This window comes from Carassius carassius, chromosome 44 (assembly GCF_963082965.1).
Source record: "Carassius carassius chromosome 44, fCarCar2.1, whole genome shotgun sequence".
In the NCBI taxonomy this organism is placed as follows: domain Eukaryota; kingdom Metazoa; phylum Chordata; class Actinopteri; order Cypriniformes; family Cyprinidae; genus Carassius; species Carassius carassius.
Genome location: NC_081798.1, coordinates 8,569,405 through 8,593,651, shown reverse-complemented (window position 1 = coordinate 8,593,651; position 24,247 = coordinate 8,569,405). Strand labels below are relative to the sequence as shown.

At 36.8% G+C, this 24,247-nt stretch overlaps 2 protein-coding genes across 2 annotated transcripts in view; both read left to right on the top strand.

The window, feature by feature from the left end:
- Nucleotides 1-251: 251 nt before the first annotated feature.
- On the top strand, nt 252-6,751 carry LOC132126769 (protein phosphatase 1 regulatory subunit 15B-like). The gene is made up of 2 exons (XM_059538248.1): nt 252-2,894; nt 5,413-6,751. The coding sequence occupies exons 1-2, from the start codon at nt 1,161-1,163 to the stop codon at nt 5,602-5,604; spliced, it is 1,926 nt and encodes a 641-aa protein (XP_059394231.1). The 5' UTR covers nt 252-1,160; the 3' UTR covers nt 5,605-6,751.
- Nucleotides 6,752-10,034: 3,283 nt separating this feature from the next.
- The window catches only part of LOC132126530 (pleckstrin homology domain-containing family A member 6-like), a 97,444-nt gene continuing 83,231 nt past the window's right edge, over nt 10,035-24,247 (top strand). Inside the window, exon 1 of the mRNA XM_059537812.1 lies at nt 10,035-10,231. The gene's annotated coding sequence lies outside the window, so the exon portion shown is untranslated. The remainder of the gene's footprint in view (nt 10,232-24,247) is intronic.

The following is a 24,247-nucleotide window of genomic DNA, read 5'->3' as shown; positions in this document are numbered from 1 at the left end:
TTTCTCCAAAAAAGGCTTTGCACCAAGGCACACATGGATCTGTCAAATTCATGCTGAGCATCTCAAAGGACTTAGACTAGATAAGTCAAAACGACTAGAAGAAAGCTCAAACAGATTTAGAAGATGGATCTATGGATGTATTGCTTGGACATTGTGTGACATGCACAGAACATCTTATATAACCAAGTTCCACGTGAGATCTAAATTTTACCACAGTCCCTTACAGCGCACTAGCGCTACTGAAGTTTAGAGACGCTCCCTTACAGCTTTTCTGATGAAATCTCTCCGCTTTAGCTCCGTGGTTAGCGAGCGAAACGGCGACGTCAACTAGTCTGAAAACCAAGTATTTATTTTTTAAAACGAATTAAAAGTGAAACCGCTTTTCCCGTAAATCTAAGTCGACTACTCTGACTCGATTCTGATGGTACAGGCGTTTTCCCCCGTACAACTCAGTATTTTCTTCCGAAAACGCGGCAGCTGGGCTCGATTGAGGTGACAGAAGACAGACAGTTGAAGAAGAACCGACGCTCGTTTCCCTTCAGACGTCAAAATGGCTTTTGTTTCAAGCTTTCATTTGGAGTATACCAGCCTTTCTTACTCTTACACCACCTCAAAATGCCTTTCCATTCCTTCTGCTGTTTCTACAACCCCTTCAAACCGAAATAAGTTGTGTTATTTTCCTCAGGACGGCACAGTTGGCGTTAATACTGCGGTCAATATGGACGCTGAAGCTAATTGCACGAGCCGGGTCGGACTCAACACCGCCTAAACGACATGGACACTTTCATTAATCCCGGAGAATATTTATTTATACTCGTGGATGGTATTAAGGGCTGAAAGGAATGAGAAACGTAGTGTTTTACTTTTTTGGTAGCTAACATTTAGCCATAACGTTACATTAAAGCTTGATACTAGCTGCGTTAGCCAGCTAAGGCCATATTTAGGTTTTATTAAAAATTGTTATGCATTATCGGTAACATCCAGAGACACTGAAACCTAACATTCTAAACTCCATCACTTTTATGCAAATATAGTCTAAATGGTGTGTTTTAAGGAGCGGCCACGTATAAAGGAAGTAACTAACGTTAAAAGTCAGCCTGTACCGTTTTTCCTTTCGTTTATGTAATGTTAGTTCAACACATTTCATATTTTTCAGAAGTATGAGCACACATGGACAGTTTTCTCAACTGGACACGCGGTCCGCGCGTGACAGTGACGAGGGCGCTGACAGCTCGTGGATAAGCGTCTTCTCTCTAGTTTCAAGGCCTGCGTGGTCGCTCATTCAAAGGTATTTCCCCGGAAGACCGCAAACAGCATTTGAAATGAAGTCAAGTCTAGATCGTGGAAACTCTCTGGCCCCTCTGAAAGTGGCATACTTCAAGTGCCACCATCAAAACGCACCTGGCGCGTCCTCTGAAGACCCAGGGTCACTTTCCTGGTTTACGCACGACTCGTTGAGTGAACTGGGAATTCAGAGTACCACCCAGAAAGATTTTAATCTTCAAGAGCAAGTGTCGGTCGGATACATAAGAACGGCGAGAAACTTAATCACCCAGGTGTTACAGAACACGCAGGAAAAAAGGCGCGCGAAACCGGAAAACGGATGCGAGTTGAGCCGGGATACGCTGTCCGTGCGAACCCCAAACAGCTGGCGGTGGGGCGGATTTTTGGAGGCCGATGACAGACCTCCGAACTGGCTGCTAAACGTAGCACAAAGCAGAAAAGAGACTGATACGAGCTGGCAGCATTGTGGAGAACATCACAGTGTCGGCTATTGTCAAAGCGATGATGGGTGGTCAATGCACAGCGAAAGCGCTGGACCTTTGTGCTCTAAAGAGCTAGCCCACAATGTAAGCCTGCTCAAAGCAGAATCCCTCCCAAACTCATACCAGCTTCCACTAGATGTTGAGCAGCAACTACTGGTTTGTAGTAGAGCCTACAATCATGTGGTAATTCTGACTCCAGACCAAGATAATGGCTATTCCAGCTGGGAGGAAGAACACTCAAATAGTAAGCTTCACATGAAGCTGCTTTCCCAAGAACAGGAGGTGTCGGAAACAGCCAGCCCTGTTGCCTCGAAGGACGGCTCATCTCAGACTAACACTACAGGGAGCGAGTTCCATAGTGAACCAGTCATTAGTGAGGTTGAAACTAAGGAAAGCGAGGAAGAGGACTCAAAAAAGAAAGCAGAAACCGTTCCAGCTGCTGAAAACGTTGCCTTTTTGGCTGCTCCTCAATGTCAAAACAAGGTCATCGCCTACATCATGGGCAGTCCTTGTAGCGGCGAATCCGAATCGGAGGATGATGGCGATTGGGACAGTAATGACGATGATGGCTTTGACAGCGAAGGCTCATCCCATTTCTCAGATTCTGAGGACCTAGATGACAGCGACGATGAATCTGAGGAAGATTCAGATGGAGAGGAGGCCCACTCTGAGACTGAGAGGCTGTGGAATTCTCTGTGCCGAAACGGAGATCCTTATAACCCGAGGAACTTCACAGCTCCCATAAGGACTGCCTCCAAGCCAAACCCTGCGACTACAGACTCTTCGGTCTCACAGTCTCCGTCAGCGCATATGTCCTCCAAGCTTTCGACTCCTCCATCATCACCCTCACTCTCAGAGAATGAGTCCAGCGAAGACACCTGCGAGATGGACGAGGAAGAGAATCAGAGATTGTGGAACTCTTTCAGCTGCGCAGCAGATCCTTACAGCCTCTTCAACTTCCAGGCCCCAGTACAGACTAGAAAAACCCCCAAAGGGTGCTGGAAGGAGAAAGTGCCTGGAACGCCTCACTACAAGAGAGAGGAGGCTGAGGAGAGGCTAGACAGTGGATTCTCTGAGATTTCCTCTGTGCCACGCTCAAGCAGTGCCATGGCTGTTCAGCTGAAGAAGGTTTGTATAACATTGACCTTAATTAATGCATTAACACATTCCAGTCTAAAACTACTTACACAATTATCTTTCTGAATGTTTTGTTTGTTTACAAGGTGTGCCATAGTGAGGTAGACTTAAGAACACCTTTATTATGTCTGTAATGGCAGAATGAATCGGATGGAGTCAGTTACTCCTTCTTTGTCTCGTGCAGTTGTTATTAGTCTAGCTATAAACTATAAGTTCAGTTTTGTTGCAGTTGTGTCCGCTTTGTTTAAAATCATAGCAAATGCTTTTTCAAAAACTGGTTAAGTTAATTTTTAAGGGACCGGGCAAGCAATTTCCTTAGGAAAGTCAATTTTAAACCACCAACTTGCTCTTTTTAATATTTAACATGGTTGTTTTAGATAAGATAAGAATTTATTGAACCCTTGGAGGAAATTGAGGTGTTTGCAGCAGTGGCACATTGGAACAAATTAATATTAGGTGTAAGAAAATGGTAAAAAAAAAATTTTTTTATAATTAATACTTTTATTAAACAAGGATGCATTTAATTGATAGTGTCAGTAAAGACATTTATAATGTTACAGAAGATTTCTATATCAAATAAATGCTGTTCTTTTGAACTTTCTACTCATCAAAGAGTTCTGAAAAAAAGATCTATCATGGTTTCCACAATTTTAACTAAGCAACTGAGCACCAAATTTGCATATTATAATGATTTCAGAAGGATCATGTGATATTAAAGATAAGAGTAATGACTGCTGAAAATTGAGCTTTGACATAAGAATAAATAAGATTATGAAATATATTCATTTTAAAAAGCAATAATATAGTATTTGTTAAGTAAATGTAGCCTGGATGAACATGAGAAATCTTTCAAAAACAAAGTACAGATTCCAAATTTTGAATGATACTGTACAATACAGAATTAATTTTTAACATTTCTATTTAGCCAACATGAGATAGTTAATAATAATATAAATATTAATAAATTAACATTAATCTAGATTAATGCATTTTGTAGAAATTGTAGCAGATTTTTATTGCTTCACACCTGTTGCATTAAAGGAGTTCACTTTAAAATTAAAATTTCCTGATCATTTACTCACCCCCATGTCATCCAAGATTTTAAAGTTTTTTTTTCAGTCGAAAAGAAATTAAGGTTTTTGATGAAAACATTCCAGGATTATTCTCCTTGTAATGGACTTCAATGGCTATCAAACAATTACAGTTTCAGTGCAGCTTTAAAGGGCTCTACATGATACCAGATGAGGAGTAAGGGTCTTGACTTAGTCTTTGCACGTTAGACTTGTAAACACTGAGACAGTACTTCGGCCAACATCAAGCGTGACCTTTTCAACGTTATTACGTGAAGTTAAGGATGTGCGTCGCAGAACAGTGCAAAGCGAGCATTTCTGTTTATAAAGCTGAAAATGACCAATCGTTTCACTAGATAAGACTCTTATTCCTCATCCGTTATCGTCTAGAGCCCTTTAAAGCTGCACTGCAATTGTAATCTTGACCTTCAAACCGTTTGATAGCTGTTGAAGTCCACTACGAGGAGAAAAATCCTGTAATGTTTTCATCAAAAACCTTGACTCTTGGCGGAAGAAAGACGTAAACGTCTTGGATGATGACATGAGGGTGAGTAAATTATCAGGAAATTTTAATTTGAAAGTAAACTAATACTTATGAATTAAAGTTAATTATAGTGTAAAGTTGAATAACTGAATAATAGTAAGGTAAGAGAATAATGGTTAATGGCCTTGGGTCTTCATCAGTCCAACAATAGTGCATTTTAAATGCGTAATAATAATCTTTTATAATATACGATGACTGGTAGCAACAGTTAATCTTCTTTCTCTGTGCCATTCTGCCTTATTTCCATTGTTTGACAATATGGCAGGATAGGCCAGCTTGAGAAAATGATGTAAAACCATGCAATATCATTTTCTACTTTTTTTTTCACCCCGTCTGTGATGTTATGTTGCAATGGTTCCATTTTGCTGTCTCTAGGGAGACTAAGTTTGTGCTCTGCCCATTACTCATTATCACTTTATAGCGTGCTGCATTTCATGACTTTGGCATCACACTGGCCAGAGTCATTAGACCTTGTCTGAGTTGATGGCACTCCCAACCACTCCGATGCCTTATGAGCAATCACATACCCACTCAAACATTACACATCAACAGTTTAGAGGAAATCACGTTACTTAGCAACAGTGAAGTCTGAAAGGGGAGGAGAAAAAAAGAGCATTGGGTGTTAATTTCGCTGTGAATCCATTGTACAGCAAGGCTGAGATGGCCTGCCATGTTAATTTGTAATTCTGAGGTTGAAAGGGCCTTTTTGCTTTAATTAGAATTATTGTTTTATTTTATTATTTACTTTAACTCCTTTGATTGCTTTTAAGAATGCCAGGTTTTAATAATGCAGAATGCACTGCCCATATAATAACATGTATGTATATGTATAATATGAAATAACTTGATGAACAGTAGACTGAAAACTTTTTTTTTTTTAATATTCCTTTCACAGGTAACATTTGTTGAAGAGGTTGAGGTGTTCTATGCCAACAGCGATGAGGACCGTCATGGACCCTGGGAGGAAATCGCCCGGGACCGATGTCGTTTCCAACGCCGTGTTCAGGAAGTTGAAGAAACTATCAGCTACTGCCTTTCTCCAACTTTCCGTCTGGACATTTTTCAAAGGCTAAACAATACTAGCTAATTAAAAGCCTTGTTTGATAGGAAGTGTAAACAATGAATAAGAATTAATATATATATCAATAGTTTAATTCAGGGCATCCGGAGGCCCTTCAATGTTCAAAGGGCTCACAAGTCACAAATCCAAGGAACTCTGTAGTTCCTGCCAGGGAGGGACACCTCCCTAGAGTCTGCTAATATGTTTTGTGCTGAGTGTTGTGTGGATTCTGGAAATATGCATTTTGTTTTGTTTTTTGCCACAAGTCACGCTGTCCTTTTTAGCCCTTAATACAAAAGTTAGATTTTAAGGAGAAAAACAAAGAGGACCTACATGTCATGTCCTTTAAATTGCAGGATTCCCACTCATGCCTATTGGAGAATTGCTTTAGTGATTTATATGATTTGGTTAGTGATGCACGAACAGTACACAAAAGTGCACTAACTTCACCCCATGAAGCAACACTAAATTGACATTCATCTTTCTCTTAGAACTGTATTGCAAAAGTATTCTGGAGGGGAAATGAAGTGTTAGCTTTCCAATCCTTGTTGTTTTTCAACTCACAGGCCTTCATATTAACCCCTCGTGTTGTAACCTCAAAGCCAAAGATAACATACTTCTGCTCTGCAAAGGATCATAAAGCCTCGGGCCTCAGTGTTTGATGCCACAGGGGTGCAGCGTGTGAATGATTCCCTCAGAGTAATCACTCTCATTACCCACATTAAACCTAGTGGTATTTTGCTGGAGCTGAGCAATGCTTATATCAACGTCTGTTCCTGTGTTAGATATATGGGTGTGGGCATTAGTGCAATGTATTTGCATGATCCTAAAAGGAAAGATGTTCTTTTCCCTATCACTACTTTTGGACACAACCATGTGTGAAAATCACTGTCGCGTGACAGGGTTTTTCTCTGTGCTTTGGACTGTGGCAGCTGTGACAAACATGGTAAATTCTTGACTACAAAGTTAAAATGCAGGGACAAAATGCATGTTTTTGATTTGAACTATGATATGCTTGATGTTGAAGCATTAAGGTAATTTGTTAATCAGTATAATTAACAAATGCATTTTATTTTTGTAATACATTTTACCAGTTAAGCATCTGTAATGGGATTTGTGATAAAACAGACTAGTCCTAATTTAATTAAAGTTCAATAAAAAGAATTGCAGGAAAGTTGACTTGTGCACTTTTTAAATTGTTTTATAGAGTATGTTTTATGTACTGTATTAACTATCATTGGCATGACCTTTTTTATTTTTTTATTAAAGGATAGCATAATCAAGATATGAGGACATTATATACAGTACACAGAGAGAGAGGTAATAATCTGTTTTCAAGAGAAAACATTTGTACAACACTATATCCCACAATGCACAACACTATATCCCACAATGCTATGTACTTGACCTTCCATTCCCTGTGTAATGCATGATCTGGAAGTCATTTAAATTTGACTCAAATACTGTAAGCCAATCGTCTATTCTTTATTTTATAAGTCTGCAATATGTTAAGGCCTTTTATACAAGATTGGATTAAAATATATATATATATATTTTTTTTTTTTTGTGCAACCATGTGACAAAGTAGCACACTTCTGTTTAAAGCATATCGATATTGTCTACTGTCTACGTTTTATGTAATAAACATAGTAAGCAGTATATAGTGCACAGTATCGTAAGTAGTACAGTACTTATGAATATACTGTGCACTATATCTGCTTAGTATTCCAATCTCAGGACTGAGGCCTGGTCAGTGGAATGTTCTCAACGGAATAAGACGCCACAGTCTCAGAATCATTTGACAGCTGATTCTGATTCCTCGATTGAACAGCTTGGTGTGATGTCATCTCAGTCTTGTCAGGATTGTTTCAAGATAAGTCATTCATAATCACTTTTGCATTTGCATAATTGTTTTATACTTGAACCTATATCATTTTCAGCTTTTCCTGTGTGTGATATTTCTTGGTATTTCAGTGAGCACGTGTGATTTTTATGTTTGATAAAGTGAAGGAAGCAGTTGCATTTAGCTTGAGTTTATATTAGTTTTACATTGGTTTGTTAATGAGAATCGTGCTAGAGTAACCTGGAGCGTGCACTAGAACTTCGGATTATAATGTGAAAGTAACAGGAATAAAACAAACATGTACGGTTCTGCAATTTTAGTATGAGCGGATGATGGATTTGGTGTGTATTAATTTGAAAAATATTGTAAATACCTGTACGTCCAAGGATAAACCAAACTGAAATGTCCTTGGTGGCTTTTTCCATTGAGAAAGACGTCTTCATACATGCAGGAACACTATAAAACATTAAATGTGACATTATAATCCAAATATTTTGTATAGCAGCATGCACGTTTAAATATATCTGTTCAGTTCATCTATTTTAAACGGACCAAACAGGTTCCTTGTTCAAACAGGAATTTTTTTCCTCCAATTCCTATTTAGAACAGCGATACTACTAGGTCAATATTTACATTTTGTACCTTTGCTTATATATTTTGTCGGGCTATGTATTTTACCTGGATTTTTTTAAGTCACTGAATGTTTAGAGGGAAGGACAGGAAAGTATGCACCTAATTTATTTAGAATAAATAAACACCAGGCTAAAAGAAGAGAAATATTTTAATATTCACGTTCGATTATTTCTTAAACAGTCAGTAGAGGGCGCTGTGTGTATCGTGTCATTAGGGAGCGCAGTAAACCACAGCATGTCACTAGAGGGCGCTGTATATCATTTTTATAAATCAATGAGCGATGAAAGTGGTTTCTTTAAAACAAAATGCAGCAAAGGACTACATTTAAAGTAGATTATTTTTGAACAAGCAGTTGTTGCTGTGTTTGAAGGTTTATTAAACAATATGTTATTTAAACTATCAATCATTGTACTTAAACACTAAATTCTTACTGGAATAAGATAAAAAAAAATGTCATAGATTCCTTCAGAATCACACTTGCTTTAAGTGCTTAGGCCTCTCTGGCTTGAAAGAAGCAGCATACAGTAGGCCTACAATGCATGGTAATTGCAGTAATCTTTTGTATTGATAAAGGCATGTGGACAATGTGAACAGCTGTCTGATGTGCGTTTATAGGCATGACTCTGCAGTGTGTCTGTTACTGTTGTGAGATTGTGGAATGTGATGTATTAGACTAGATTAAATCCAGCTGTAGATTCAGCAGCTGAAATATGAGCATCACCTGCCACTGACACTGAGCACACTGTGGTCAAGAAACATTTCTTATAGATGGAAGAAAATAGATGGATGAATGGATGGATGTAGATCCTATGTTCACCCAAGCTTGAATAACTGTTTCTATTTAATATACTTTTAAAGTGTAATCTATTCCTGTGATGTCAAAGCAGTATTTTCAGCAGTTTTTAGCATCACATGATCCTTCAGAAATCCTTCTAATATGCTGATTTGGTGCTTACAAATTCAAGTTTCTTCTTCTTATTATTATTATTGCCAAAACAGTTTTGCTACTTACTTGTTTGTTTATTTTATTAAAATGTTACATTTTTTTGTAACATTGACGCATTAAAAAAAAAAAAAAAAAAAAAAAAATATATATATATATATATATATATATATATATATATATATATATATATATATATATATATATATATATATATATATATATTATTTGATGAATGGAAGATTTTTGATGAAAAGAACTGCAATTATTTGAAAAATCTGTGTGTGTGTGTGTGTGTGTGTGTATTCTATATTCTGATTTATATGGGTGATGTGATGCTATCTATTCTCCACAAAAAATATTTTAAAATGCATTTGTTATTTTTAAGATAATTATTCTGAATGTTTTATGAATAAAATGTTTCTAACTTTTTCATTTATCACTACCAAACCATTAAAAAAACTGAAGGCAAAAAAGTGATTAATAATGTACAATATGTATGTATGTATGTATGTGTGCTATATATATATATATATATATATATATATATATATATATATATATGTGTGTGTGTGTGTGTCTGTGTGTGTGTGTGTGTGTGTGCTCGCCTATGCATGTAGCTCAGCTTATAAAGGGTTAATCCATGGCTCTAAACCGGAAACACTCATGTCATTGGTGGGCTTCTTGGCTGGGGTGGGATATGAGAGATTATGGTTTCAATTCTCCCTCTTTCTTTAATTGGAAAAAAACAGCAGCTGTGATGGCGCCACCCACTGTTCTGTTCTGCTCTGCACTGTACCCATCAACATAATGGTCCCCTATCCATCTCTCTCTTTCTCTCCCCCTTCCTTCATTTTTTTACCAGAGTTGACTGACAGCTCAGAGCGAGTCATGTGACATGTAAATACCCAGGGATTTTCAGGGAGCATGCTCCATAGTGTCCCTCCTCCCCTCCTGCCTCCGTTTCTCCGGTGCGCTTGTCACTCCCTCCTTTATCCATCCTTTCCTGAAAGGGGGATGCTGTTATTGTAGCATCTCGCCGTGACTGCCTGCACCAGCTAGTCTTGTTGCTGTTAGTCAGTAGCGCTGCATATAAAGGACGTTAATTTATTAATTTTTTCTTTGCTTACAAGTGATTCATGATTTTGTATTTTTAATATTGTAATTAATATTTATCATTATATTTATATTTCATTTTGCGGACATATCAAGAATATCCAAACAAGCTTGCACTGGTAAGTCCTCATATTTGTGTATGTGTTTATCCCCCCATGGTTTTACTTTTTTTTTTTTTTAATGCAATTAAAAAATTAGCAATTTTACGACTGTTTTGGCGTAACATTTGTTTGACATTTGTTTGAGTGTTTTCACACACTTATGATTAATTGATGTGAGAAGCTTTTAAGTGAATATTTTATAGCCGTGGGACGGAACATCCTGTCCAGCATGCTGAATGTTTGATCTGGTTGGTCCTCATCGGGCACATGCATCATTTTTGGGGTGTTGTCCGTGATTACAGATGCTGGGGTCCCACCAGATGGGCTTCGAGCCTGTTTGTACCCCCCAGAGTGTCGCCACCTGCCTGTCTTTCGGTCTCTTTTGCCTCTACACGTCTCTTTTTGCTACTGTGTCAATGCCGGGTTTGTTCTAATCAAGTGCTGTCCCGCATGCAGAGTATCCCAGCAAATCTGAAAGAGCGCGAGCTTTGCCAAGCCAGAGCTTTTTCGGATGAACCGCACTTAGACTGAGAGGATAAACTCAATTGACTTCAACAGGCATCCTGTTTGGAGTCTGGTTGTGTAATGGATTTTCCCGGTGGGGGTGTGCGGTCTTGATATGGATAAATGTTGCTCGTCTCTAAAGGAATGATTTTCATATTAAGCATTAATCGAATATAAAGTCGTGTTTGGCTCCTAAAACCATCTGAATCTGGAGTTTTCTTAGATTAAATGGCATTTAAATTGATTTGCGACACGCTTTAATGAGGGAGAGTGTGTATGTATGTTTTTACAGAAAAGGGATGAATGCGGTGTTTTGCCCCTAAAAAAGACGCATCTGTTCTGGAAGCACACTAGCTCTCTGTCTGTTCATGTTGCCACTCTCTTTCTGTTCTGTTTATCTGCCGTGCGATTGGTTTTTGTCTCTGTTTCTCATTGGTTGGAGCATGTAGGATCTATGCTGATGGCTGCTAATGCTGGTTGTGGTTTGTGTGAAGCCTGCTCTGTCAGAAAAGGAGGGAAATGTGTGTGTACATGTGCATCTCTGTTGTCCCAGTCTCTTGTATGCGTCAGCTTCACTCTTTGATGCAGTGCTGATACTGTGAACACCCAGAGCGAATACTGAGTGTAGTGATGGAATGCGGTACTTCTAGAACAGGCTGCTGGAGAACCCTGTTCTGCACATTTTGAGGCATTCTTAAAGGGACTGAAACAAAACAAAAAGATATTTTGAAGAATATGCTGGTTGCTCATGTTCATTTAATGAGTGAAGGACTCGCACTGTCAAGTTCCAAAATGCAGTCCATATGACTCATGTATTCCAAGTATATTCCAAAAGCCATTTGAAAGTCATAATTCACTGAAAAAACTGACAAATTTTGGCAAAATAATAACCCAAGAAAGCAAGATGCACATTTTAAAACAGCTTGAAGTCAGCTGTTTTGGAATAAATATGGAATAATTTTTATTTTTGGCACTGGTTTAAAAGGGGAGAATTCTGTAAAACAGAAATTCTGTAAATATCAAGATTTTTCAGGCAAAACATCAGACAAAATAGGTGTTAAAAAAGAAAACAAACAAAAATAGACATAAATAGATTTTATTTAATTCATTTTCTGCAATGATTTAAAAGGGAAAGGTTTTAAATACATGTGTAAAGCTAATCTGAGAGTTTGTCATTCTATGGGTAGCTGAAATCATTATGAAATCAACCAAAATATTTAACAAGGCCATGTATCAGCCAAAACTTTTGTTCTAATTGTTTGCAATATGGGAAGTGAATATTACAAAACATATACTGTAGTATATTCATATAATATCATATCTAGGTTCAGTGACTAAATTGAATTTTACTTGGATCTTATGTCTTTAGCTGTTGGCTCAATTGTTCTGCCATTTACTCTTTAAGCACTGTGCCAAATCAATGGGCCCTATCATACACCTGGCTCAATGTGGCACAAGGCGCGGTGCAAGTGTTTTTGCTAGTTTCAGCCAGACGCAGTTCTCATTTTCCCATCCTGTGCCGTGTTGTTTAAATAGCAAATGCATTTTCCAGTCGTTAGACTAGCAAAAGTGAATTCAGACATGCCCTGAGTGCACCTGTGCCGTGCGTTTAAGACCATGCACTTAGATTGTTAAAATAGGGCCCCAAGTCTAAGCACTTAACATAAACACCAGCAGATAGATCATATTTATTATTTGAAATCATCTAGCACTGTTATTGCGCTCATGGCGCTTCAGTGTTCATGGGGGTGGTGTTATCTTTCAGCACATGCTTTAGCGAATGTAATTAGGGATGGAAAAGTGCACAGCATTTAGCAAGATAGCCTCCATCATTGTCATTCAGAGTGGATTACTGTGAGCCAGACAGTGTAGGAGGAGAGGTGTTGTGCTGGAGAGAGAGCCCGGCATTAAAGAGTTAATCTGCTCACTCATCACCTTTATTATGGGGGTTTTCCGCACCCAAAGGCAGCCCATTAAATATACAGTAGGCCCACAAGGTATTTGAACACTTAAGCCACATTTAAAGATGTATATGAATATCAGTCTAACTCAGTAAAACTATAACAAATAAAGCTGGAATAAATTAGAAATATAAATGTTTCAAATAGTTGAACTTAAAAAATTACATAAATGACTAAAACTTAAATTCAAAAAGTACATAAATGACTAAAACTAAATATATATATATATATATATATATATATATATATATATATATATATATATATATATATATAGTTATATAGAAATCAATTATTTTTTTAAACAAATATTAATAAATACTATCATTGTATAGAAATAATATTAAAACAAAACTGATCCAACTGGTGTTTATTTTGAAGAAAGCTACTGAAATAAAAGAAGCTTAAGTTGAAATGGTAAATTTACTAAAAGTTAAACAGACTAATATTATAATGAAAATATAAATATAAAAAAATATAAAAAACCAGTGTCAAAATGTTAATAAATACTATATTAGTACATAAATGTTACTAAAATAAGAGATTTACAATGAAGAAACTTAAAATAAGCTTAGGTTGATGTAAATGAAATAAAAATGAAAGATAAATAATACAAAATGACAAAAAGCACAAAACCTAAACTAATATTAAAATGAAAACTGAAAATATAAAGCTATAACAAAATATGAATAAATACTTGTATAAATATTACTTAAATAACAATTTCAACTGGCATTTATTTTAAATAAATATAAACATACAAACACACTTTTCGAGCAAAACATAAAAAAAAAATAGTTTGTTAGGTTTAAAAAAAAAAACGAATAGAAAATGCATATGTTACTTGTATATTTTAATTATTGCACAGAGAGCCACACTTGAATAAGTGGGAAAAAAAAAGCAAAGATGAAGTGAAAGAGTGAGACATGACAGATAGAGATTGTTTGGAATCAGGTGCATTTATTTCCCTAGGGCTCAATGATTCTTTCAATGCACCCAGAACCTGTTTACTCTGGATTGCATTTATCTTGCATAGAAATAGTTACTTATGCATATTTTATAAACGCAGTGGACATCTGAGCATGGTGGCTCATAGATGAGACAGATTGCCTCTGTCTTTGGCCCGTTTAGCACAGGGGACCAGGTGGCCTGCCAAAAGATTTGCCAAACCCACAACAGATCACACTCAACTGGATCTTAACCCTTTTAACTCCCGTCGCTGTCTACTCCACACCAATAGGAAATGACTGGCACCATCCAAGGGTGTTAATCCCTATTTGGATCATGCGGTGGTTGTTTCACCTACACTGGATGGTTTGGCGAATCAGCTGACTAGCCTTGACCAATCAGTCAGTTGCAGTGTGCATGTGAATCTGATTGACTGACCTCCAGATAGTGACTCTCTGAGGTCCACAGGAGAATGGTAGTATGGCAATGATAGCCCAAGTGTGACAAGCTGTTCAACTGGAATGATTGAACTATTCAGCTGGAATTAAACTATTCAACTGAATGATTCTGGAACAGCAGATAAAAATGCGTATCAGTTTTCAACCTAGAACCTGGTAGAGCTTATCATCCCATTCTGTTCTTTATAGAGCTGAAAACAGATTGAAAATATCTCCCACATTTCCATATCATCCACAGTGTGGGGTGTCAGAACTTTTGTAGTCATGTGTGAATGACTTCATTCCTACATATTCATACAGTTGTTTGCTGTTTTAAACCCATAATGCCACTGATTATACAACTGATGACTGACAAATATTAACCTGAAATGCTGTTGTTAATTGAAATAAAGCTTAAATTACTTAAAGTATAAGTATTTTTAACTTACTGAAATAAAACAGGTTAAATTACTAAAATGGAATTAATTAATTTATCAATAAATGCTAATAAAAATATTTTGTACAAAATACAAATTAAAATAGAAAATTCCATATATTATTACTATAATAGGTTTGAAAAAAGAAGAACCTAATAGATCTTATATTTTTGAACATATTGTGACGATCTAAAAAAATCATATGATATGGCAATATATAGGGTTTTATGTATTTATTCATTTTTATTTATTTTTAAATATGCTATAGTTCAAAAATGTTTTGAGTAAAAAGAGGAATGTAATGTAAAGACACTAAATGCTCACTAAAGCTGCATTTATTTGATAAAAATAATCTGTTAAAACTGTTCAATTGTAAAATATTTGAGATGTGTTTTCTATTTAACATTTACATTTATTCATTATTCAAGATGCTTTTATCCAAAGCGAATTTTCAGCATTATTACTCCTTCTTCACATGATCCTTCAGAAATCATTCTAATACTCTGATTTTGGGCTCAATAAACATTTATTAGAAATGTTATAAACAGTTGTGCGGTCACACTTGCTCTTTAGTAGTATGACACTCTTTTCTGTAGTGAATTGTGAATGAGTGAGCAGTTCCAGACACGCAGCATGAGCTTTGTGACGAGCATTAATTGTAATGAAAACAGATGTGCAGTAGAACAGATGATACTCTTGTTTATCAAATGGTGTCATGTATTTGTGATATCACAAAGACTTTTATAAGGCTCTGCAATGAAACTATGAAGTTCATTGTGTTATTTTTCAGCACTCATGCAGCCTAGATGCATGAATAATACGATTTTGACAACAATTAAAGTGGCAGCCACATATATTCCTTCAGCTTCTGTTGCTACAAAGTAGCATGAATATTTTTACTTAATGTTTAGTTAAACCTCTACAGTTCAGCTTTTACATGATGAACTGAAACCCACAGGTATTAAATGTACAGCTTTAACAAGAAATGAGTCATATTTATGAGCTCAGATAATTAGGCCTAATGTTACAGTATATATCAATGCTAATGTAATGTTAATCTCTAAAGGGTCCCAGGTCCTTTTCTGGCACTCAGCAAGCAATCTATTGGATAGGAGTCCAAGCTCTGCAGACAGTATTATCCGTCACAGAGGATACAGACCCATTAGGATTTGAATGGCATTACAAATCCTCCTTCCTCTGTAGATTGGTTGAGAATTGTAGGACTAAACCAGACTCCAAGACGCTCTCTGCCTTCTCCCTTAGGACTAATTAAAAAGCTTTTTAGTCTCGATTCCCTCCCAGGTGATGACGCACCATAGTATGTGTTTGAATACTTGTGACAGTGTGTTTACATAATTAGCCTGAAGTTGCGTTATGATGGAAGTATTCAACTCGGCTTTACTGAGATGTCTCATCTCACTCTGTCAGCTCATGATTGCTGAGTCTCTGCATTGGTGGCCTGTGGTAACGCTTCTGGAACATCATATTCTTTCCCTGCTGAAGTGCAGTGACCCCAAAAACATTAATGCAGACTTAATTGGACAGGCTGACATTTGCAAGTACAGCAATGTATTTGGAGGGCCAGTAACTAGAAAACCAGGTCACCTTTGAAGAATCTCAACAACCTTTGAAGCCTTTTCTCCCCCTATAGAAATTTGTTGAAAAGATCAAGCAACAGCATATTCTTAAGAGGCTGTAAAAAAACTTTTTGCATATTGGAAGCATATTGGAATGAATATCTAGGTGAGTAGACTTAAACATTTGTTATTCAAACTTTCTTGTCTAATGTCAAAACTCATGAGTGCTTTATTGGAACATCTATTCCAAGTTGCACATGCAACTGTAATGTCAAATCAAGAATTAAAATATAAGGAAAGCATGGCATGTTTAATGTTTTAATTGTTCACAGTCACAACAATTGTTAATCTGTTTATTGTGTAATAATAGCCTGATTTTGGTGGTAAGGTCTTCCGGTTAGCCCAAAGGCCCACATTTGTAATTAGCATAGAATGGTAGGAGGAGTGTGCTGATCTGTTTTGTGTTTCCATGCTTCTCAGATGTACAGCATCATGTAATTCTCTCCACTTACTGCTTTGTAAATTGGTGGTCTGGTCCACTTCAGGCTCCATGAGTGCTTGCCATATGTTGTAGGAAGCTTGCTTCATCCCTCTACCACCTTCTGTTGCCGATTCTGTCTGTTGGGTGATTTCCAAAAGAGTGTGAGATCAAGAATATCTCAAAACTGCCAGTCCAGGCCTGGTCTGCCTAGAACTAGTAATGTGTGTACTGACCCAGCAGACCAATTGAAAACCAAATTATATGAAAGAGAATTGTATAATCAACTGTAGTGAGTTCTTAGTGAACAAAGATACACTTAAAATGATCTTTCAGGCCATGTTTGAGTGACCCGTTTTAGAGGCACTGTATTATTTCCTGCTGCCATTAAAGTGAATGTAATCTCATAGTTTAATCCTTCCTTGGAACATTTCCTTTTAATTGTTTCGGGCAAAACCTTGTCAGAAAGCTTAAGGAGGCCAAAACTTGGATTCAACAGCTATGAATGTGTTGCATTTGCTGGCAGGTACCTTTTTTGAAAGCAGATTTGGTCTTAATTAAGATGTTTCTTTTTTACTTCATTGCAGAAAATGGCCTATTTGGAATTATGGGTCTGCATTCAGTCCTGTTCAGAATGTATGAGGAATATCAATACTGTCACAGTGTAATTAGCAAGAACAGAAGTAAACAGTGATGTTAAACTAAATACTGGCTGCAGAACAGAAGCAGGGAGAAACTACAGCATCTGATCACATGACCAAACATGAGTCGCTCATGTTGACAATGACAGTGTACAGGAAGCTGATTGTCTTTTTTCAAAGGTAGTTCTGGGCCCCGTTTACCAATAACACATAAAGTTTCTTCAATCCTTTTCATATCATTTAATCCTAATCCCTATGATCTACAAAGACACAAATCACGCCACGGGCCAAGTCTGAGGGAATTAGAGTAGGATGATAAGAAAAGACCTTAAATGGCGGCATTAGCCTCTCTAGCACCCTTCATAGTTCTGTGAGTGGACTGTACTGATTGTTATAAAACCTGACTAGCTGGTTTTTGCGGACTGCATGTGCATTAGCCATCATTTGTTCCATATTTTTCATTTCATATTTAGACTGTGGTAAGTCAAGATGATTTCCTTTTTCTCTCACCCTCTCTCTCTCTCAAGCCTGTGTTGTTTTTCTCCATTCATCCGGCTGACCCACACTCATGCAGTGAGGGATTTTTATTGAATAGACGAGAGATTCAGCACATTCTCTGTGAGTCATCAGGCTCTGATTTAAAAAAAAAAAATCTCTCTCAAAGATTCAGCTTATTGAGAAATTTGAGAATGCAGCAGCCAGTACCCAGTGAGTTTTTGTATGCCATTAGCATTGTTGCTATGCTAAAGGCACAATATTCTAAGTATAGAAAAATTTACTTGCATAATAATTGCTTAAAATAATCCATTGTAAATTGTAATTAACTATTTTTATGGACACGTATTGGTGTTAATCGAAAGATACAGTTGTTTATTATCAACGCAGCCTTTTAAGATTCATTTTTCAATTTGATTTCTTCATTCACAGTAATTCACATAGTATAAATGAAAATAGGAAGGTGTTAATAAATTAGATCTCAACAGGGCTTTAAATTTGAAGTCTGGAGCGTGAAAAGTCCGTTGAACAGCATTAGAAGGCTGTCAAATGACACAATAGCACCATTATTTTTCAGACAGTTGAAGCTTGTAAAGGTGTGGTCTTCTCCTGTTAAGACGCAAGACACAAAAGAGCTGGAAGCAAAAATTCCTGTTTTCTAGAACTCCCTTGATTATTCACAGACAAGGCGTTAGACATGTGTATCACATGGAAGATGGAACAAACAGGACATAAATATTACAGATGACGTACCTTTAATTCATATGTGATCTATGTTCTTGTAGGACATAAACTGACTGATAACTTTCTGACTCAGCGCCCTGACTAATGCTGATAGCTGATGCTTATCTAAAGCTGTGACCTGCAGTGATTATTTAAAATGTTCACAAGTTTAGCCACAGGCATCCAGCTACCGAACATTCTGACTCATCTTACTGAAAAACGATTACTGTTAATCATAGACCTGATATATATGAGGTAAGAACCTTCCTGTTACTGATAAAAATGTTCTTTTCATTTGTCACTCACTCAGAATGTTTAAGCAATGTGTATTTTGTTTGTAATTCACAAAAGTGCCTATTTAAACATTTGAGAGGTGTTTTAAATCATTTGTGTTTTTTTGTGATTTTTTGTTTGTTTGTTTGTTTTGTTTTAAAAAGTATTTAAAGCATCACTTGTGTTTTATTATATATATATATATATATATATATATATATATATATATATATATATATATGTATGTTTATTGGTTAGTTTCATTTGTGTGTGTGTGTGTGTGTGTGTGTGTGTTTGTTTTATTTTTGTGTTTTCTACCAAATTTACACATTTCATTTAGGCTACTGAAATTGCTTTGCTGTTGTTTAGAAGAACGCCGTTTTAATCTGAAAGCTGTAACATTGGTTTATCCAGCCATGTGTCTCATTTGCATGCTTTACTGATGATCGGCAAATCCCAAAGCTGCTCATTTGAAAAGCAGAACTGCTGGCCTAACAGACAGTCAGCATAATATCCTCTTGGTGGTGTGATTTTCTGTGAAATATGACTGGCAGGCTGTGTCAGCAGAGAATGATGGGTTGTGGGTTTATGATGCCCTTCCAGTTGATCTGGAGCCTGTTAATCTACTCTATCCAATAAACAATGCCGACTGGTAGTTGGATGAGCTTTCATAATGTTGAGCGAACAGGAAGAGTCTGTGAATTACAGGATGCTGTCAAACACACACTATAGCAACAATAAACTACAATCTGGTAGTAGTTGTACAGTACTCATACAGCTGGGCTCTCTGCACATGTGTTGTGTAGAGAATGTTTTCAGTTACTTCCTTTCAGTGTTTGACATGTCATGCATGGTTTTAATTTGTAACCTAGTCTTTGGTTGTGAATAGGATGTGTGTGTGTGTGTGTGTGTATGTATACGTATACATATATACATATACATACATACATACATATATATATACACATACATACATACAGTATATATCATTATGGTTAATATTATTATAATTATAATTATTATTACCTTTTGCAATACCAAGGTCATAGGTTCAGTTCTGAGTCACAAATATGCAATCAAAATGCATACCTTTAAGTAATTTTGGATTACGGCAGCAAGATACATTTTTAATGAGCTGAAAGGAATGAATGTCACACCTCTGTTTATCAATTTGCACTGGCTACCAATTAATGCTCATATAAAATTCAAGGCATCAATGTTTGCCTACAAAACCACCACTGGCTCTGCTGCACCCCTTAACCTAAATTCATTACATCGGACTTAAGAGCCCCTTTAGAAGCTTAAGAAGCTACAAGTGAACATTGCTTTATGGTGCCATCGCAAAGAGGAACAAAATCACTTTCATGGACTCTTAAATTAAATGTTCACTCCTGGTGGAATGACTTCCCTAACTCAGTCGTCTAAAAACACATCTCTTCCATCTTTATTTGACCCTCTAACTCTAGCATTCTCTATTCTAATTCTATTCTTTTAAAAAAAAACTTCCTAAGATTAGCTTTATTATCTTTTTATATTCTATCTGTTTGATTTCTTTTTATTATACAATTAACCAAAGCAAAAAAAACCCAGCACTCATTTGCTCTGTTCTTTTTCTATTCTATCTGTTTTCTTTTTATTTATTATATAATAAAAAAAAACCTTGCTATGTGTACTGCTTCTAAGCTAACTGAGACTTGTAATAGCACCTGCATATCATTGCTCTTTAATTGATATTGATTGCTTCCATTGTCCTCATTTCTAAGTCGCTTTGGATAAAAGCATCTGCTAAATGACTAAATGTAAATGTAAAATATCATTGTATATTTTTATTTTATTAAAAAAATGCATCACTTTTAATGCATTGTCTTTTTAGATAATTTTTTTTTTATAATAATTTTATTTTGTCTTTTAATCCATTTATTTTTGTCACTAACACTGGCCATGGTTTCAGTTCACAGGTACAAATACTGGAAAAATGCATGCCTTTTAATGCATTAAGTCTTTTAATGCATTCATTTTGTTTTGTTTTGTTGTCGTCTGACTTTGTTGACAGGAACAGTATTTAGTGGACAGGAAATCACTGGAAATAGAGGGGATAGGGTTTTTGAAAACAATTATGTGTAATGACACGCGATTATGCAAGTGCGCCAAATCCTAGGTATCCAAAGCTTTTAGCAATTGCATGAAAATGGGAATGAAGCATCCTTTCTTTGTCGTCTCTGTTTCTCCCCTTTTGTGCTCAGTTGATAAGAGGGTGGGGCGAAAAGAGTTGGGAGGGGCTGTCATTAGATGGCAACACCAATAGCATCCACTAAAACATAATTGACTTGAATAGGAGCGCCTACCCTTCCTCCACTTCCACACAAAGCCCCTCGCTGTGATTGCCTCCTTTGTTAAGCTCTCTTTCCTCTGTGGCAGCCTCCTTGCCACGTGCCAAGTGTTTTCGTCACGGCAGATGTCTGACACAATCTGCTCTAATCTCTGCAGTGCTTCCTTGACAGGACTGGCATATAGTGACTTTGCAATACTTCAAATCCTATTTTGAGTTGTGCACAGAACAACAGATTATGTATTTGCTTAATTTAATTTCAATATAAAGTCTATTGATTGAGCTAATGACCTGAAGAAATAAAGGGTCTGTTTAATTAAAAGCGACAGGCAGTGGACAAATCTCTAAATGGATCTTTTCGTAATGTTAAGACGCTGCTGACGGCAAGGACAAGCATGACAGGGTGTGTGTTTGTTACGGTCCTCACTAATGAATTTAGAAACCCTCTTTGATAAGGGCCAGCATAAGGTCTAATCATCAAAGATGCCTGACAACACACTGGCTAATTAGATTAGCTTTTTATCCACTGCATGAAACAGTTGCTTGTCTTTACTAATGAAACTGTGAAGGAAAGCAAGAAAAGGTTTCAGCTTTATATTTTACACCCTGTTCAACTTTGTTATTTCGTACGAAAAGCTGAAAACTGATGCTGTTTGAATGTTTTCCATCTTGAGGCTTTAGGAGAGACTTGATCTTGCATGCTGGGAGGCCTGCTGAGTTAAAGCTAAACTACGGACGTAGATTGGGATGAACCATCGGATCATATCCGATTTGTGTTTAAGGTTGTGAAATTGCACCCTTGCTCCTGATCTTCCACCTTTGCTGTCCTTATACATATACAGCTGTCCTTTGCTGTTCATCCTCACTGTGAGACTGTTATATAACTGTGGCTGCCTGCATGATGATTCAGTAGATTAGGTCTCTGGTTATCTTTCCCAGAGGGCTTTAGCCATTTTATCTCTGTCATCTAAAGCTAGAGACCTGGACTGTGCTCAAGGAATAGTTCACTCAAAAGTGAAAGCATGTTCTTCCAAACCTAAATGGTTTTTTTCCCCCCTGTTGAACACAAATAGAATTGAGTTGAAGAATGCTGGTTACCAAGCAGTTTACATTAAGCTTTGAGATGTGTATAATATGCATGTATGTATGCATGTATAAGATGTTATCTGAAATATACTGAAAATAACTGAAATATATATGTACATTTTCTGTATGCATGTAAATTTGGTCAAATGTGCAGATAGCTACCCCAATGTAAAATATTTTTTGCACAAATTGGATCAAAAGAGCAAATTTGTTAACTGCATGAAACACTAATTAAAGGAACATTTATTGTTTCCTAGAGCATATTGCTTCACATGCTACCTTTAAAGATAGCATAAGTATGCAGTATTTACTGCAATATGCGGTATCCACTGCAATATGCGTTATCCAGCTAGTATTCAAGTCTAAGCACAGTCTCTGGGAATTCTGACCTTGTAAAGTTTGATTAAAAATGCAATGGCTGCAATGAAGCGTAACCTCCCTCTCTTCAGATCTTCCTCTATTATGAGTCAGTCTTAAGCTGTTTTTTTTTTTCAATCAACACTCCAAGTTTCAGGAGCATTCAGTGGAAAGACCAAGATGGATTTAAGACGATAGATGGACTTGAACAGAAAAGAGGACAAGTGTCTTTCATGTATTACTGCTGGCCTACTAGTTCTTTAAATGCTCCAGGAAAATCTGCCCTTGCTGTCATTTGCCATTTAAAAGAACTGAAGAAAATTAGAAGGAAAAGTGCATTAAGTCATGGACATTCGTGTCTATATGTTATGTGAACTGGGGGATGATAATTGTTAGGAGAATTATGAGAAATGGAGTTCTTTGGGGAATGAGGACATATACAGTCCTCAGGGAGGGAAGCCAGCACACAGTGTTGGAGAGGATGCTAAGCAAGAGTCATCCTTGCTGTTTCACAGCCCAGAGCGGGAACGAGCGAGAGAGAGGGGAACAGCGAGTCAGTGCTATGTATAGCACTGGAACCACTGGAGCTTCATCACACTGGGCTCAACCACAGCCAAACAGCCTCCCATTATGGCATGCTCACACACATGTAAATGTTCTTTCTGGTCCTCGAATCAGACTGGCTGAGAGCAGTGTTTATAGTATATTTTAGTGATAACAGAGCTGCAACTGTTTCACCATTTATATCACTCCATTTGCAGTATTTCAGAGTGTCATTGGGGACACTAAAATCGACTACAATTTTATAAAAAAATACTGTTTTTGTGTCACGGAATGTAGTTTTTTTTATTCAAGAATGTAGCCTGTTTGTTTATCAATTTGACAGCACTAGAAAATATATATGAAAAAATATCATTACTGTTACAGTATATTTTAGTAAGGTGGCCTTGTACAGTACGTCTTCAGAAAAAAAAAAGTGTTAAAACTGTCATCTGCAGTGGTAACTTATGAAAAGGTACACTCTCTCAATATTTTTCCATAAAGGGTGCATATTAGTAATTCAAAGGTACATATTAGTAAATGGTGTAATATAATACCTTTTGAAAGGCTACCACCCCAGCGACAACTGTAACTTTTTCCTGAGAGTTTAGGGAATTTTTATATTTGGGGGTTCTTTGTATGAAAACATTTGGTATATAGGGCATTATTGTCAGTCTTGGATTATTTTATGAAAGTTCATTATAATATTGTACAACCTGAGAAGCAAAAATTCTAAAGGACAGAAAATAATTACAGTGTGCACATCTAGATGTAACCAGACTATTAAAATATCTGAGGCAGCAGTGAACTGAAGAACTATTTCAAGAGCTAATTTGCTTAATCGTTCTTTGCTTTGGCCTCCAGTTGCATCTGTCCTCATTTGCAGAGTTGTTTACTTCTTCCATGGCATAAATGACTTCCATGGCTAATATGGCTCCCAGGTTGGATATAATGTCACTGTAAAAAATAGAGAAATGAGCAGTGAGATCTGTAGTGACTGATGGACATGCAGTCAGTCTCCTTTGACCAGGCATACATTCTGCAATTTACTCCCTGTTTTAGTATTTTTGTGATGTCAGTATTTTCTTTCCCTTCCAAGATGTCTTGCCCTTGACATTGCCCTAATCCCTGCAGTCAGCAGTAGTCATGGCATACAGTCCAGTGACAGTCGTTGATAGTCAGATTTATTAGCATGCATTTAGCTAATGTCCTGGAGCCCATGTCCTTCTCTCTTACAAACTCATCTCT

Excerpts from the sequence above, each read along its gene's own strand:
- LOC132126769 (XM_059538248.1), top strand. The coding sequence starts at position 1,161 with ATGAGCACACATGGACAGTTTTCTCAACTGGACACGCGGTCCGCGCGT. Across the intron at positions 2,895-5,412 it reads TGGCTGTTCAGCTGAAGAAG|GTAACATTTGTTGAAGAGGT; the intron begins GTTTGTATAACA and ends TTCCTTTCACAG.